The following is a 17882-nucleotide window of genomic DNA, read 5'->3' on the forward strand; positions in this document are numbered from 1 at the left end:
AAAGACTTCAGGCCAACTACTATCTTATTACTCTTTCCAAATGGTTCAACGTCACAACTTTAACTCCCTCCCTTGTTTCTATCCCTCAGATATCAATGTGCCAGTTCTGAAAAACTTACTTGTAAAGCACTGTCGATTTTTATGTTCAGTTCTTTTAGCTGGTGCTCAGGAATTGCTGCACTTTGAGAACAGAAGAGCTGTTGAACTTCAATTCCTGCCAGGCGGCCATCACAGCCTCTTTCTCTTAGTCTAGATGTTGCCTGCAACATAGTGACCGGCAGCTGAAAGAGGATGCTACAGATACTACCAAAATTAAGAAACCAAAAAGCAAAAAAAAAAAAAAAAAAAAAAAAACTAAAATAAAGCAAGAAACCATCTGAGCATTAAATATAAACCAGACATTCTGGATTGCTCATATTATGAAGGCAGCAGCCAGAAATTTTGAAAGACTAAATCAAACATTTTGAAGAGAAGCAAACCTAACATAGCACTATCTTATTTAAGAAACCCTGGAAAAAAGGCTTACCTACTTATTATTTATTTTGTATATATCTAAAATATTTATATTTGAAATTTCTCTGCTTTAAAAAGACAGATAACCTAGAATATTGGCACTGGAGTTTCCTGAAAAAAAAAATTGGGGCCAGCCCAGTGGCATAGTGGTTAAGTTCATGCATGCCACTTAGGCGGCCTGGGGCTCACAGGTTCGAATCCTGGGCACAGACCAACACACCACTCATCAAGCCATGCTGTGGCAGCGTCCCACATACAAAATAGAGGAAGACAGGCAAGGATGTTAGCTCAGAGCCAATCTTCCTCAGCAAAAAGAGGAAGGTTGGCAACAGATGTTAGCTCAAGGCCAATCTTCCTCATCAAAAAAAAATTTTAAATAAAAAAAAAATTAAAAAAAAGGAACATATATGTTGGGTGTAAAAAAAAGGTAAAAAGCCACATCAATACAGAATAGGAAAAAAAACATACGTTGGAACATTAAAAACAGAGCTTTTAAAATCTGCACAGAAAAATCAAATACTTATTGTCAGTCGTTATATATGTTTATGAAGAGTACATAAGCAAGACAGAAAAATAAGGGGAAGCTAATCTGTGTCTTGTGATGAAATGTAAGTTTACCTATATATGTGGGTCAGGACTAGAGAGTACAGAAAAATACATATTTGATCTATTAGATGGGAGGAGGGATTCAGGATGAACAATCTTTTGATTTTTCAATGTCTATTTTTGTTGCAATAATATTTATGCAACAAATAACATTTTTTAACAGTTAATTTTTGTTCTTTCAGGCCTGTATAGGAGTTGTAATATTTAAAAAAATTGCAGGACTACAGGAAAGTAACTAGCAGTTACAATGCTATAAAGCTCCAAAGCTTCACAAACTATATATGAATACCATTCCAACCATTCCCTGAACCCTAACTGCCTCACAGTTTAAAACCATTGACTCTCTTTCTGAGAATCTTTCATTCAGTCAAATATTTAGCCCATAAAGTCTTGTGTTAGGTGTCACTGGATAGATAGTGGAGCACAAAACCTGGTCCCTACCATCTTGGAGCTGATGGCCTCATAGGCTGAAAAGGCAAACAAAGAAAACATTTAAAATATTAAAAATGGAGAAAAACACACCAAGGGAAACAAAGGACTGTAACGGGGGGGCACCCTGGACACAGAAATCAGCATTGAGGCTAAGAATTTAAGGAGGAGGAGGAGGCAGTCAACGGTCTCACAGGGTGGGGGTGGGCAGGCAGACAGGTTGGCAAAAAAACTAGAACCTAGTGAGAGAGGGGAAGCGTGGCCTCAGATAAAGCAGTGGGCAAGGCAGGAGCCAGACCATGCAGGACTAGCAGGTCATGTGAGGGGTCAGCACTTTACCCTAAGGAAATAGGGAGCAACATCACCCAATTTTAAATGGAGAGAGAGATGAAGGATGGCAAGACAGGGAGGGGAGAAGGGAGTCCAGCTACTGCAGGTGTCAGGGGAGAGTAATGATTCCCTGAACTAGGGCAGTGACAGTGGACATGGAAGGAAAGGGACAGATGTGGGATAATATATTGCAGGCGGGACCTGCCGGGCTTTCTCACGGAGTGGCTGTAGATGTGACAGAAAGATTGGAGGATAAATCTCAGGTTTCTTGCATGAATGACCCAGTGTGGGACGGCACCACTTGTCAGCACGGGGAAGATTTGGGGAGGGACAGGTGTGTGCGGGAAAGCTCAGGCTGAGCCAGCTGGACACCTGGAGTAAGCAGCAGCTGGATACAGGGGCCTGCAGCCCACGGGAGAAGTGGACTGGTCACACACATTGGAGAGTCCCCAGCACAGGGGCGGTTTTTAAAGTCCCAAGACTAGATGGAGATCTCCTGGGGGAAGGCCCCCAAAACTGAGCTTTGAGAAACTCACATTCGTAAGTTGTGTTAAAGAGGAGAAGCCAGCAAAGTAGATGGAGAGGATGGCCCAAGAGGCCAGAGGTAATTAAGAACGCTTGGTTCAGGGAAGCCACAAGAGAGGATTGCCAAGGGCCCACGTTGCTTTGAGTGCTGAATGGAGTCAAAGGGTTCCCTGGATTTGGCAACACGGAAGGCACCAGTGACCTTGATAAGAGAAGGAAGGTTCTTGTGTAGGAGTAGAAGCCAGATTTCAGTGAGCTGAATGATGGCATTTGTACAAAGTTGCATATTGTGCAAAGTAATACCTTATATTATTTATGGATACATGCATACAGAGTAAAAATATAAAACTATGCACAGGAGTCACAAACTCCGAATTCAAAAGAGGTTCCATCTAGAGAAGAACGGATGTGAGGGCCGGCCCCGTGGCTTAGCAGTTAAGTGTGCGCGCTCCGCTACTGACGGGCCGGGCTCGGATCCTGGGCGAGCACCACTTCTCCGGCCATGCTGAGGCCGCGTCCCACATACAGCAACTAGAAGGATGTGCAGCTATGACATACAACTATCTGCTGGGGCTTTGGGGGCAAAAAAAAAAGGAGGAGGATTGGCAATAGACGTTAGCTCAGAGCCAGTCTTCCTCAGCAAAAAAAAAGGAGGATTAGCACGGATGTTAGCTCAGGGTTGACCTTCCTCACAAAAAAAAAAAAAAGAAGGGATGTGAATAAGATAGTGGAGAGGTACAAAGGGAATTCAACTGCATTTTTAATAACATTTTTCTGTTAAAAAATAAAAGGCATAAAGCAAATGTAGCAAAAAGTTACGACTCGTTTGACAAAGCTAAAAGGAAAATAGATGGTATATGGGACATTTCCTATCTGCTTGAAATGTTTCACAATCATCTTTTTTAGAATGAGTCAAAGTTGAGGTGGAAAATTCTTCCAAGAAATTGGCTATGAAAAGAGCAGAGTAACCGGGCAGGGGAGGGAGCATTTTTTTTAAGCTTGCTTATATGTTGGTGGGAGCACACTGAGGAGGAGGGAGAGAAAACACTCTCTCCCACTCCAGAGGGGTCCCACTACAGAAGCCTTGAGGATGCCGGAAGGGTGGGGACAGGGCAGGCCCTGGACAGCAGGAGAGAGCACCTCCTCCACTGTAATGAAGGGGAAAGAAGAGAAGAGGATCTGAGGGAAGGAAGGGGCATCATTTCGGTGTTGGGAAGAACAGGAGCTGCTGCCAGGTGGCTTCTGTTTTCTTGGTGTAGTGTGGGGTAGGATCACTGGCTGGAAGCAAAGTCAGGAGGGTAGAAAGGCCTGGGCAGAATGAAATGGGTGAAGGAAAAGGTCAAGGTGAGGAGGTCAAGGGACCACCAGCAGATCTCACGTAGGGGGCTTCTCAGCATGAACCACGCCAGCAGGTGGAGTGGAGAAGACTGTGAGCCAGGCATTAAGGGTGTGAGTGTGAGCTGCATGATCAGAAGGCTGGAATCCAGCAGCCAGGAGGACACAGATGACAAGATAAAGGTCTGGGCCTCATAACAGCATTTCAGGGCTGCTCTGATAAGCACCACGAAAGGGCCGGCCCCATGGTGTAGTGGTTAAGTGCGCACGCTCCGCTGCTGATGGCCCAGGTTCGGATCCTGGGCGCACATTGATGCACCGTTTGTCAGGTCACGCTGTGGCAGCGTCCCATATAAAGTGGAGGAAGATGGACACAGGTGTTAGCCCAGGGCCAGTTTTCCTCAGCAAAACGAGGAGGATTGGCATGGATGTTCGCTCAGGGCTGATCTTCCTCACACACACACACACACAAAAAAAACACCAAGAAAGCCCTTAACATGAAAGAGAGACCAAAACAAACAAGCAAACAGGAAAAATAAATTGAAAGAAAATTCAAAAGAAATAACAGCAATGCAGCAGACCAGCATAAAATTGAAATACTAAGAAAATTAGAGAAAGTACAATGTTAAAATATGAAAAAATCAAGTTTAAAAATTTGATTAAAGGAGATTTCTAAAACATAAAATAAAATACTTTGCCAATTTAATTATGGAATGATTTAAACTAGGCATTATATAATAAATCAGTATACTACTCCTTAACTATAAATTATCTTTTACTCTGTAAAATGGAACAATAAGTCCTAATTAAAGTCGAGACTTGGAAGGCCTCGTCCCACCCCTTGGAAAGAAAGGAATATTAAAATGCCTGTAAGATGGGCCAGCCCCGTGGCTTAGCGGTTAAGTGCGCGCACTCCGCTGCTGGCAGCCCGGGTTCAGATCCCGGGCGCACACTGACGCACCCCTTCTCCTGCCATGCTGAGGCCGCGTCCCACATACATCAACTAGAAGGATGTGCAGCTATGACATACAACTATCTATTGGGGCTTTGGGGGGAAAAAAAAATAAATAAAATCTTTAAAAAAAAAATGATAATAAAATAAAATAACATGCCTGTAAGAAATGCGCTATCATTGACTACATCCCCACCTCACTGCCTGGCTGACCACCTACCCTCTGCAGCCAGCTCTAGCCTGTCTTTCCAGACTTAGGCTCCAGCCTTTTCTCCCTGGTCCCTCTTCCTAGAAGCTTTGCTGCGCTGCTCCTAGTTGGAGGCAGGGCCCTTTCTCTGGGTGCCCACATGCCTCCATCACAGCCCCTCAATCCTGTGTTTGTAAGCCCTTTCTCCTAGGAGGCTGTGAGTAGAGGCTGTCACCCCAGTGCCTGGCGCATGCCTGGCACAAAGTAGACATGTACAAAGACATTCACTGTTAAATGAATGAACAAGCTAATGATAACAGTTTAAAACTAATATTTCTAAATAAAATGGCTCTTTTAAGAACCAACAGGCAAAGGCCTTCTGGAGCCTCTATTTGAACACAGGGCACCAATCTCCCTAAAGTCAGGGTTACCTCAGCAGCCCCCCGCCAGGATCGCACAGCTTCCTCCAGTTCGGGTGTGGGGCCCATGCCAGATAAGCCGCTGCCACTGCTGCTATTCTTTTTTTCCGGGACAACAACCTCGGCAAAGCAAGAGTGAGCCACCGGCTGGACCTTCTGTAATGCCTGTGTCAAAAACTGGAAATGGACCTGCACCACTGTCAAGAAACATCGTCCCAAAACCTGTGAAAACAAGAGAGACAGGGCTTTTTAGGTTGTGGGTTGCAATAAATTCTGCAAATAGTGCAATAAATTTTCAACTATCAATTTGAGTAAAAGGTAACAATTAATTGGAAACCTGAAATCATGCTAAGTTAAAAAGTCACCGTGCTTTAGAAGAACCTGCGTGCCTGATGTCTAGAAGTCAAAACATTTCAACCACATAGGAAGCCTCAAGGTTCAAATGGGCCTTCCCACTTCCCCCCTACATCCCCCCATCCTGTTCTCCACTCCTCTCATCTGGACTCTGACTCATACCAATCCTGGTTGTCTCTGAGCTCCTGCTGAACCAGAGCAACCCACAATTCCAATTATTTCAATTTCAATTCTAATTCCACACAGTATTCAGAAGGCAGTGTAAAAGCCATGTGATTAGAAATCTGAAAGGTCAGGGGCCGGCCCCGTGGCTTAGCGGTTAAGTGCGCGCGCTCCGCTACTGGCGGCTGGGGTTCGGATCCTGGGCGCACACTGACGCACCGCTTCTCCGGCCATGCTGAGGCCGCGTCCCACATACAGCAACTAGAAGGATGTGCAACTATGACATACAGCTATCTACTGGGGCTTTGGGGGAAAAAAAACGGGAGGATTGGCAATAGGTGTTAGCTCAGAGCCGGTCTTCCTCAGCAAAAAGAGGAGGATTAGCACGGATGTTAGCTCAGGGCTGATCTTCCTCACAAAAAAAAAAAAAAAAGAAAAAGAAAAATGAAATCTGAAAGGTCAGTTTGACTGTAAGAAGACATTCCATTGGAAATGGAATCCGAAGGTACAGGTTATTTTGGTAACAGTGTTATTAATGTAGTTATTAACATAGCTGTATGTCACAGTCCATTCTTATGAAACACAGCTGACAGACCAGTCTTCTAGGAGTCAACAAAACATACTGGACAACCCCATCTGTCAGTACAGTAGAAATCCAGTCACCTGACACATATTAGTAGTTGGTTGGTTGATGGAGCAGTCCATTAAAGTAGGAAATTCATTAAAAAAATACTAGATACATAATACTGTTAATATATACTATTAATACATAATTATAATACATATACACTAAAAAAATACTATATACCACAGACATTTTAAGATGCAAACATGCATTTATCTGCCAACCTCTGGCATTAGCTAAAGCTGTTCTGACGTTGTTGTTCTGTTTGCTTTCTTGTGTTAACCCTGGCTACATACAAGGTGTTCTCCGTGGTTTCCTATTTCTTTTTCTTTAAAGGAGAGCAAGAACTTGCCACCTGCAAAGCAACTTGAGCAGAGATGGTCCAGATTATTGACATCTTCCCCTAATCTTCTCCCTTAATCTTCCCCTAGTGGTTTTGCTGATACCAAACATGACAACAACAACAACAAAATCTTTTTGTAACTCTTCTATCACGTTCCATGACATTCGATTTTTTTCAAGTAAAGTATTTTTCATATTTCATTGGCTTACACAGAACATTACTTTCTCACAAAAAAATTACTTTATTTATTGAGTTTGCAATTTATCCAACTGGGAGTGGGCCCACTGCTGCCAGCACCCAGTGCTCTGCCTTGAGGAGGTGGTGAAGGCTGGGGAACTGTTTCCACTGCCTTTTACAAGGAACTAAAATCCAACCCCAGTGCCCACCCTCTAGCCCAGTCCTGTCCCTTGAAGTAGCCAAAAATAAGACTCAACTTTGGACCTCTCACCTTCCAGTACACATTTCAGATGCTGCCCTTTTCCATCCCCACTGGTCTGAACTCTGCTTCCTGGAGAAAGAGAGTCAGGCAAGTTCCCAATACTGACACTATTCCCTATGAATTATTTTCCCCTGTGGAAATCACCAGGACCAAACTAAAACAAACTCACACAAATCTCACACCAAAGCATCCTCCTTCTCTAGTGAACAATCAGAATTACAGGCTGAACTCCCACCCAAAGTCCCTAGGTTTCCACTCACACCTCGTCAAAGCTCCTCCCCATCAATGATCTGTGCCAGATGGGGCAGGGTGATGGACACAGAGGAAGCAGACCTGGTAACCTAGAAACAGGTGACATGAATAGAACAAACAGCATTTATTTAGTATTGTACTTAATAACAGCCACAACACTCAGCATGCACTTCACCTGCGCTAAAGATTTCACACGGATGATCCCATTTAATCCTAGGAATAACTGGATCAGGTCATTTGCATTTTACAGACAATAAAACCAAGGCATGCGTGCACTCCGCTACTGGCAGCCCGGGTTTGGATCCCGGGCGCGCACCGACGCACTGCTTCTCGGGCCATGCTGAGGCCGTGTCCCACATACAGCAACTAGAAGGATGAGCAACTATGACATACAACTATCTACTGGGCCTTTGGGGAGAGAAAAGAAAGGAGGAGAATTGGCAATAGATGTTAGCTCAGAGCCGGTCTTCCTCAGCAAAAAGAGGAGGATTAGCACGGATGTTAGCTCAGGGCTGATCTTCCTCACAAAAAAAAATAAATAAATAATAAGACCAAGGCACAGAAAGGTTATGAAACTTCGTCAAGGGGACACAAATGGATGTGGCACAGTAATCACTTGATCAAGTGTCTATGCCCTTAGCCAGTAGGCCCCCTTGCCTTCAACAGGCTCTAAACAGCTGGATACACAGCTCGGTGCTGCGGGCTGGCAGCACCAAGACAAGGCACATGACAGAAACTCAACCTTAACTGGCTGGGGCCAGAATGAGGGTGTCCCAAAGCTCCACACAGTGCAAACACAGAAGGGGAGTGGAGCTGGGTCACCAGGCACACCAACTCTTCCTCCTCCTCCTTCCTCAGCCTCTTGGCAGGCTATGGCCAAGAGGGCGGAGGGGGAAGTCGAGATGCCATACACCATTTGCTCTGGGCCCACTGTCTTACAGCATCTGACTTATACAATTGAGTGTTTCATTCTTTCAACAAGCATGTAATACGTGAATGCCTAATATGTAAAAAAGCACAAAAAAAGCCAGAGGATGTTACAAGAAAGACAATGAGCAAGTCCCTGTCCTCATGAGGGTTACCTTCTAATGGTGGGGAACAAACCAGTAAGTAGATAATGCCAAGTCAGAAGCTACTGGAGAAGCAACAGTAAGGGGCAAAGTGGGAAGGAAAAGGCTCTCTGCGGCAAGAACCAAGGGAACAGAGAGCTACCCGCCCCCCTTCTAAAAGGGAAAATTCTGGGAAAGCATTCTGAAGGCCTGATGTGGGTCCCTGGGTCCAGGATAGGACATTCTTCTGACAATACTGGTTGATGGCAGAATGGGGATTGGGGAGGGTTCTCTTGTTGTTGAGTGGTGGAATGGTGGAAGGAGGAGGTGGTTGCTGCAGGAATAAGTGGGGGAAAGAGATGCTGGACAGTTTGAAAAGGTGGACATTCAGTATGTTGTCTCCACCACTTATTACATGTTTGACCTTGGATCAGTCACTCAATCTAAATTTCTTCCCTATAAATAAGGAAGGACGAGAACACAAGCTCAGCACTCCCTCCTCCTCCCCATGGTGTGTGCAGCATCAATCCAACTTACGGTGGTGACAAAATATTTCTGCTGTAAACAATTCACTAAAAGCCAATCAAACCAATGGTTACCTTGGACCTTGGAAAAGCCATTTCACAGATTATCTGCTCTAAAAACTACCTCAAGTAACAAATGCATAAACACCACCTTCTCTTTATTTATTTTCTAAAAGATTTATTTATTTATTTCCCCCCAAAGCCCCAGTAGATAGTTGTATGTCATAGCTGCACGTCCTTTCAGCTGCTGCATGTGGGACGCGGCCTCAGCATGGCTGGAGAAGCAGTGCGTCAGTGTGCTTCCGGGATCCAAACCCGGGCCGCCAGCAGCAGAGCGCGCGCACTTAACCGCTAAGCCACGGGCTGGCCCACCACCTTCTCTTTAGAGAGGAGGGAGCTCACCCTCCAGCCTGCCTCTGCCCATCTTTTCTGTACAATATCTCCTGTCTTACAGCTCCCCTCCTGTAACAGACCCCACCCTCCTGACCCAGGGATGGGCCAGTCCTTGGAGTCTTCCTGAGAATCCTGGAAGGAAATATAGACTCTGAAGTTATGAATTTGGGAAGCCGGCCTGGTAGCATAGGGGTTAAATTCACGCACTCTGCTTCGGCGGCCCAGGTTCTGTGGGTTTGGATCCCGGGCGCAGTCCTAGGCACCGCTTATCAAGCCATGCTGTGGCAGGCATCCCATATATAAAGTAGAGGAGGATGGGCACAGTGTTAGCCCAGGGCCAATCTTCCTCAGCAAAAAGAGGAGGATTGGCAACGGATGTTATCTCAGGGCTAATCTTCTTCATAAATACATACATACATACGTACATAAATAAAGTTATGAATTTGGAGCGTGTGACCCCAGGGCCATGGGTAGCTATTTTCTCCTTCCCAAGGACAAAGTTTCCTGGACTGCGGGATTCTGTGAGGTGAGAGAACTGATGTGACAAGGTGGGGAAGAGATGAGGGGAATGGTCAATGAGACAGACATTTGAGTTTAAAATGTCAATGGAGCTATAGTTTCAGCTCTATCAACAGCTACCATTTATTGAGTGCTTAACCCTTACAAGCACTTTACATGCAGTGAAGCAGCTCTGTGAGGTAAGAGCAATTCATCCATTTTACAGATGACAACAGTGAGGCTTAGAGAAAAAAACCTGCACCAATGTCAAGCAGGTAATAAACGGTGCAGTAGAGATCTGATGTCAGGTCTGTTTTGACTCCGAAAGCTGTGTTTCTAACCAGCAGGCTGCTCTGTCTCCCTATGACAAGATCCAGGATGTAGCCACAACAGTGGGTAGATACTAAGAAGAGGAGAGGAACCTCATGCAGTGTCAGGCCCTGGGGTGGGAATGGAGACCGAGAGGCATGGCTCACTCTTCTGTAACAGTGGGAAAGGGACTGGGATAAGAGTATCAAGCAGGGTAGCCTGTGGCACTCCTGTGTGGCATGAGTCTCAAAGTTTATGATCTCCACAGCAGAGAGCAGCTGCTAAGACTGGCTGGAAACAGCAATGTTAAACAGGGAGAGGGCACATGGGGCTTGGGAAAAAGAGCAGCTCCTCCTACCTCTTGAGGAATTCCAAACTCAAAAACGTCTGTTCAGTCCTTCACCACATCAGTCCATTTAAGAATTATGAAGAAAGCAATCTGATTTAATCTTACCCTTGGCATTTGCATTTAAAAAAATAAATCCATTCACCCCAAGGCATCCCAAGTTGATGGAATTTCAGGAAATAAGAGGCCATTATCAGACTTTTGCATTAAGAGAATCTTCTGGTATGACTTATATTCTCATAAAGGCCCAATATCTGAGTATAGACAATCAGTGATCTTGCCATTCCTGCCTCCAAATGTCCATAGAGCATTCTGGATTATAAACAGCCATCGAGGATCTACTGAATTGCAACCTTGTCTTCTGGGAATCTCTGATGGTGGAGGAAAAGGGTACGTGTTCCCTTCCCCATTCCCCTGTATCTGCTGCCTCCATCCCCACCTCTGCTGCTAAGGGTGTTATGCTCATGGACAGAACCAGAAAACCTTTTCTTTTAGGTGATTTTTATATTTTATTCATTAAAACAGATTTTAGTCTAGTCATCCTATTTTGAGCGCCCAAAGACCACCCGTTCTACACCACCATAGTTGTTGCGGATCAACTCAACTGTACCTTCCCAGAGTATTTCCAAATTTGGTTTTAGTTATTCCTCTTCTAAGGCCAGGGTCTGAGTTAGCCCTTAATATCTGCATATGTTGAAATTATGGAGTGTCCAAGCCCACCCCATCTCCAAACACACCTTGTGATTTTCATTCAACACACACAATGTCTCACTGCAGTTCATTCTCTGCTCAGTCTCACTGAATAATTCGTCTTTCTCACATCCCTGCAGAGTGAAGCACAAGTAAAACTGTCACATATACCATATTGTCAAACATTCCCAGGGGTTCTAGCATTTATTTCTGACCAGTTTGAAAGTCTAGAGTGCATGAAATGAAGTCGATTTGGACTGTCTGCTTTTATTAAAAATTCCAAAGTCACTCAATCATTTCTTTCTCTTCAATACTTATTATATGTTAATATAACATTACATTTGGTTCTAAATGTCCTCAACCTTGCTCTATAGATCTTATGATAATTCCAGAGTCATTACATAATGACCTAACCAATACACCAGAAGAAACAGAATGTGATACAAAGACCTAAATGTGTCTCCAGAGAAATAGAGAATGCAGTAGACCATGCCTGGACTATGGAAAGTACTTTATGAAGATTAGATTACAGTGTAAAAATGTAAAAAACAAGCTTACTGAAACTAACATGTATAGGCCAACCTAAAAATTGATTACAGTGAGTGTTTAAATATTTAGAAACAAAAAAGCAACTAACAAAACAACAAAAATCTCTTTGCAGTATTATTTTTTTGAGGAAGATTGGCCCTGCACTAACATCTGTTGCCAATCTTCCTCTTTTTTTTTCTTTTTCCTCCCCACAGCCCCAATACATAGTTGTGTATCGTAGTTGTACAGTTGTAGCTCTTCTATGTGAGACACTGCCTCAGCACGGCTTGATGAGCGGTGAATAGGTCCGCGCCTGGCATCCCAACTGGTGAACCCCGGGCCGCCAAAGCGGAATGCGCAAACAACCGCTACACCACTGGGCCGGCCCCTGCAGTCAGTATTAACCAAGAGCATAGAGAAGCTGTCATGCTCTGTATGGGAGAAAGAACTAGGGGAGGAAAGGCGGCTACCACATGTCCAAGGTACCTGAGGCAACACCCAATGCCAATCATTCAGACAAGATGACACATTCTGCCCCTGGACTTGCTGCTTACTGCTGGGGAAAATATCAACAGAGACAGTTTCTGAACTCCTACTTCATGGGCCAAGCACTGCAGTGCACAAAATCTTTTACATCAGTAGTATATATTCACTGCAAATAAATTAGAGGAAAAAAGATCATTAAATGAAGAAATAAATAGTTGCAAATATTACTAAATAGTTATAACCACTGATTACATATTTCCCATATAGCCTACATTTGTACCTGTAGACGTCTTTTTGCAAAAACTAGATCATGTTGTATGTTATTTTATAGCCTACTTTCCAAAATAAAATCTATCAAAAATGTAATACCATGCCAACACACATAGGAAGCTTTATATTTCAGCCATATTGCTATAAATCTTAACTAATAGAGATAATTATAAAATATCATCCAGAACATGAAAAAGCGCAAGGCCACTCAGGGTAACTAAGTTCACATTAATTGCGGTAGACAAAGGACTCTGTTGGAGCAAATTTCCTCCATCAACAGGTAAATTAATATTGTGGATTTATATAAGGCAGAGACAAATGTCACCCAGACAGCCTAGGAGTCTATTAGGGTTCAGGAAATTCTTTTTTGTTGATATGGATGTATTTTTTATTAAAAGTTGTCACTTCAGTCAAGAAGAAAATACTAAACTATCTCAACTGATAAAGTGATTAAAAAGACAAACAAGGAATTCACAAGTGGAAATTCAACTCCATAAACATTATCTTCATCACACATCACTTAGGAGAGAGGCCCTCTGCATCCTAGGTGACCTGGTAAAAGATGCCTCACAAGTGCTACCTCACTGAGATAGGGATCACCATCCCCATCTGACAGATACGGGCACCTCCAGCCACTTTTATTCACATGCTATTCCAGCTGGTGATAACTGTGGCAAGTCTTGGGCTGAGGTGGGGAAGGGGGTTTCCCGCCTCCTCTGAGCAGCATCTGAGACAGTGGGCCCCTCCCTCCTTCCTGAAACACTTGCTTCCCTTGGCTTCCAAGACACCACACTCACTCCATTTTCTTCCTCACTCTCTGGCTGCTCCTTTTTTCAGACTCCTTGGCTGCTTCCTATTCATCTCCTGATCTCTAAAAGTTGGAGTGCCCCAGGGCTCACTCATCCTTGGACTCCTCCTCTGGTTCTCTAGCTACATTCCCTTCTTAATAACCTCGCCCAGTTTTACAGTTTTAAATACCATCTACTGCCCGATGATTCTCAGGTTCACATCTCCAGTCTGGACCTCAGCCCTGAACTCCAGATTTGCATATCCAACTATCTACTTGCCATCGCCCCTTGGGTGTCTAATAGGCATGGCAGGCCTATTATTCTAGCCCACTCTTCTCCCACTGCTCCCCATCTCTGTAAGTAGCACTACAAAGTGAGGCAGGCGCTCATATCGTATAAACCCTGGAGTCATCTTTGAGCTCTCTTTCTCTCTCTCATACACACACAGACACACACTGGCTCCCCACAGTGCTACATTCAAAATACAACTGCTAGAATATTAATCAGCCTTAAAAAGGAAGGAAATTCTGACACATGCTACAACTTGGATGAGCCTTAAAGACATTATGCTAAGTGAAATAAGCCAGTCACAAAAAGACAAATATTGTATGATTGCACTTATATGACTTATACTAGACTAGCCAAATTCACAGAGACAGAAGGTAGAATGGTGGTTTCCAGGGGTCTGGGGGAGGGGGAAATGGGAGTTATTGTTTAATGGGTACAGAGTTTCAGTTTGGCAAGATGGAAGAGTTCTGGAGATGGATGGTGGGGTGATGGTTGCACAACAATGTGAATGCACTTAACTGCCCCTGAACTTTTACTTAAAAATGGTTAAAATGCTAAATTTTGTATTATGTATACTTCACCACAATAAAAAAAAAAAAAAAAGTACAACTGCTCCTGGTCTCCTCCTCTGCCACCATTCTATTCCAAGCTGTGACCATCTGTTGCTTGGATTACTATTAATAGCCTCTTAACGGATCTTCCTGCTTCCATTCAATTAGGATTAGGTCTAGCTACACAAAACAACAACAATAAATGCAGTAGCTTAAATAAGAATGATGTTTACTTCCTTCTAAGGTAAAAATAAATCTAGGGGCAGGCAGTCTGGAGCTGGGATGGAAACTCCCAGGTACCACAAGGAACCCAGTTCCAAAATTTCTGCTGTGCATCCTCACACAGGACTTATATTCTTAAATTACCTTACACAGTAGTCCCCACCCCCACCCCGGTATCTGCCAGGGATACATTCCAAGACCCCCAGTGGATGCCTGAAACTGCAGGTAGTACCAAACCCTACAGATACTATGTTTTTTCCTATACATACATAACTCATGATAAAGTTTAATAGCATACTAAGAGATTAACAACAATAATAGAACAATTGTAACAATATACTGGAATAAAAGTTACTGTAGATCTTAGCAACCTCAGCATATGATTTTTTTTCTTTCCTTATTAAGTTGAGAACTTTCACCTTTTCACTTAAAGGGAGTACTTTACGGCTTCTTGGCATATCCGAATTGCCAGCATCACTACTCTTGCACTTTGGGGCCGTTATTTATTTATTTATTTTTGTGAGGAAGACAAGCCCTGAGCTAACATCCAATGTCAATCCTCCTCTGTTTGCTGAGGAAGATTGGCCCTGGGCTAACATACGTGCCCATTTTCCTCCACTTTATATGGGCTGTCGCCACAGCATGGCTTGACAAGCAGTGCATTGGTGTGCGCCCAGGATCCGAACCTGTGAACACCGGGCCACCGCAGCAAAGCGCGCGCACTTAACCCCTGCGCCACCCAGCCGGCCCCACAGGTCCATTATTAAGTACAATAAGGGTTACGTGAACACAAGCACTGCGATCTGATAATGGAGATGGCTACTAAGTGATTGTACGCATTTAATATTTTCGGATCCTGGTTGACTGTGGGTAACTGAAACCTCAGATAAGGGGGGACTACTATAGTGCTAAGTGGCTAAATCACCTTCAGCCATTTTGGCTGCATTCTAGATAGAAAACTGGGGGGGGAGAAGGGAGCACCCTTTCCTCTCTAAGGAAACTTCCCAGTAGTCTCATCCAAAACCTCTAGTTACATCTTCATGGAGCAGAACTTATTCAAATAACCACTCCTAGCTGTAAGGGAGGATGGGAAGTATAGTCCTTTTCCCAGGCACAATATTCCTGAAAATAAAAAAAACTAAAACAGAGATTTGTTACTAAGGAAGAAGGGGAGACTGGATGTCAGGAAGCAACTAGCAGTCTCTTCTCTACCCTAGAGGCTACTTTCCACACAGGAAGGCTTATAAAACAAATCAGATTATTTCACTCCCCTGCTCAAAATCTTCCAATGGCTTAAAATCCGAACTCCTCATCCTGTCCTGCAATACCCTACATGATCTGGCCCCTGACTACTCTCTGAACTTATTTCCTATCCCTCCTCTCTCTGCTCTTGCCACACCAGCCTTCTTGCTGTTCCTCAAAAATTTTAAGCACAACTCCTGTCTCAAGTCTTTGGCACAAGCAGTTCCCACTACTTCAGAGTTTCTCAACATCAGCTACTGACATTTGGGGCCAGAGAATTCTGTTGTGGGGGGCTGTCCTCTGCACTGTAGGATGCTGTTAGTAGCATCACTGGCCTCTACTTACTAGATGCCAGCAGCACTGGCTGGGAGATGCAGCACCACAAACCCGCAAATCATACTGTTTTGAATAAATTTTCAAATCTTTACTGTTAAAAAAAAAAAGAGCAGAGAGAAATCCCTTCTTTCTAGAGTGACTTCTGAGACACGAATAACTGCAACAAAAACTCAACTGTGGCGGCGGAGGGGAGCTTTTGAGCATCCAGGCATCTGTTTTGCTGCAGGACTGAAATACAACCTGAAGGGCTACAAGGAAGAGAAATATCAAGGCTCTACCGTGTCCAAATAAATTTAAATTGAAAATCAGATAAATCTAAGAGCTTTGTGTTCCTCCAAACATGTCTTTTATGATCTGGGAACTGAGTCTGATCACCTACTGTTCCATACTTCATGAAGAAACACCATCTGACCATGGGAGTATATGTGTTGGGTAGGGGTATGCAGTATCGGTCAGAAGAACAGAGAGAAACTGAGATCCTAAAATATGACAAAAATTATCTCCCAAACACATGAGTCAGTGAAATTCTGATTCTCTAACACGCAAGTCCAGTATCTTTCACTCTATCATCCCTCCTCCTTCAAACCATTCTGGTCCTCTGACATAATAGTAAAGTTCTTTTAAATGAGTAAGATTTCTCTCACTCTAGCCCTGCATGAGAAAAAAAAAAACCATGGGGGCTGGCCCCGTGGCGTAGTGGTTAAGTGCACGCGCTCCGCTGCTGGTGGCCCGGGTTCAGATCCCTGTCGCACACTGACGCACCGCTTGTCGGGCCATGCTGTGGCGGCGTCCCACGTAAAGCGGAGGAAGATGGGCACAGATGTTAGCTCAGGGCCAGTCTTCCTCAGTCAAAAAAAAAAAAAAGAGGAGGATTGGTATGGATGTTAGCTCAGGGCTGATCTTCCTCACATACACAAAAAAACAAAACCATGGAGGGTGTCATTTTTGTAACAATCAAAAATACTTCTAGACATTGCCAAGTGTTCTCAGGGGGAGAGCACATCTTGACCCCATTTGCGAACCACTGCTCTACCTGGAGCATCCTTCCCTCCGGAATTCGTATGGGTATTGCTCTGAGAGTCATTGCTCAAATGTCCCATTCTCAGAGAGGCCTTTCCTCTACGTCTCTCCCTCCCCTTATCATTCTTTATATTTCTTCCTAGCACTTCTCACTACCTGACATTACACTTGTATGTGCTCTTTATTTTCTGTCTGTTTCCCCATCTAGGAGCTGAGCTGGATGAGGGCAGGCTCTTTGCTTTGCTCTCTGTTAAATTCTCAGTGCCTGGAACAGAATATACAACCCTTCTATACATATTTGTTGAAAGAAAGAAAGAAAGCAGTTGCTATCCTCCACATAAAAGCACGGAGCTAGGCCAAGAGCAACATGGTGATTGCAGGGCTGAGGGCAGAACGTCACGATGCCAGTATCATTGTGCAAATGACAACTGATTCTTTGCCCCAAAACTCTTTCTGCTTTCTTTCCCTGGACAGCTCTTCTGCAGCCAACACACAGAGGCCAGCTGCAACCCTTGAGTTTACATTGAGGGTGATATCACCAACAGGCACGGGGGAGATCACAACTCTTCTCGAGAGAAGAAGTCCTTAAACCACGCAAAGCTTTCCTGCAAGTGACACACTCACCCACGAATGAAGAATCAGGTATAACTTTTGTTATGCCTTGGAATTGTATGCTTATGCTTTCAAACCAAGAACCAATATTACAATTAATGGGTATGCTGTTAAGGGAATAAAGGGTACATGTAAAGGAATAAAAAGATGTATTTCTGATATATGTGTATGCATATCTATTTGGTGCTATCTGCATAGATACATAAAACAATTAATAGTGGTTATACCTGGCACTGAGACGGAGCGGGAGGGAGAATCA

The 17882-nt window shown here is 44.0% G+C and overlaps 1 protein-coding gene across 4 annotated transcripts in view; it reads right to left on the reverse strand.

Annotated features, from left to right (window-relative positions):
* The window catches only part of GARRE1 (granule associated Rac and RHOG effector 1), a 79850-nt gene that overhangs the window by 20905 nt on the left and 41063 nt on the right, over window positions 1–17882 (reverse strand). For 3 of the 4 annotated variants that reach the window (XM_058529121.1, XM_058529123.1, XM_058529120.1), the window contains 3 exons: window positions 11328–11414; window positions 5309–5518; window positions 120–260 (listed from right to left, as the gene is read on the reverse strand). In XM_058529121.1, coding sequence (XP_058385104.1) covers window positions 120–260; window positions 5309–5518; window positions 11328–11414 — 438 coding nt within the window. The remainder of the gene's footprint in view (window positions 1–119; window positions 261–5308; window positions 5519–11327; window positions 11415–17882) is intronic. The other variant, XM_058529122.1, reaches the window with a different exon arrangement.

The sequence above is a fragment of the Diceros bicornis genome, chromosome 34 (assembly GCF_020826845.1).
Source record: "Diceros bicornis minor isolate mBicDic1 chromosome 34, mDicBic1.mat.cur, whole genome shotgun sequence".
Lineage (NCBI taxonomy): Eukaryota > Metazoa > Chordata > Mammalia > Perissodactyla > Rhinocerotidae > Diceros > Diceros bicornis.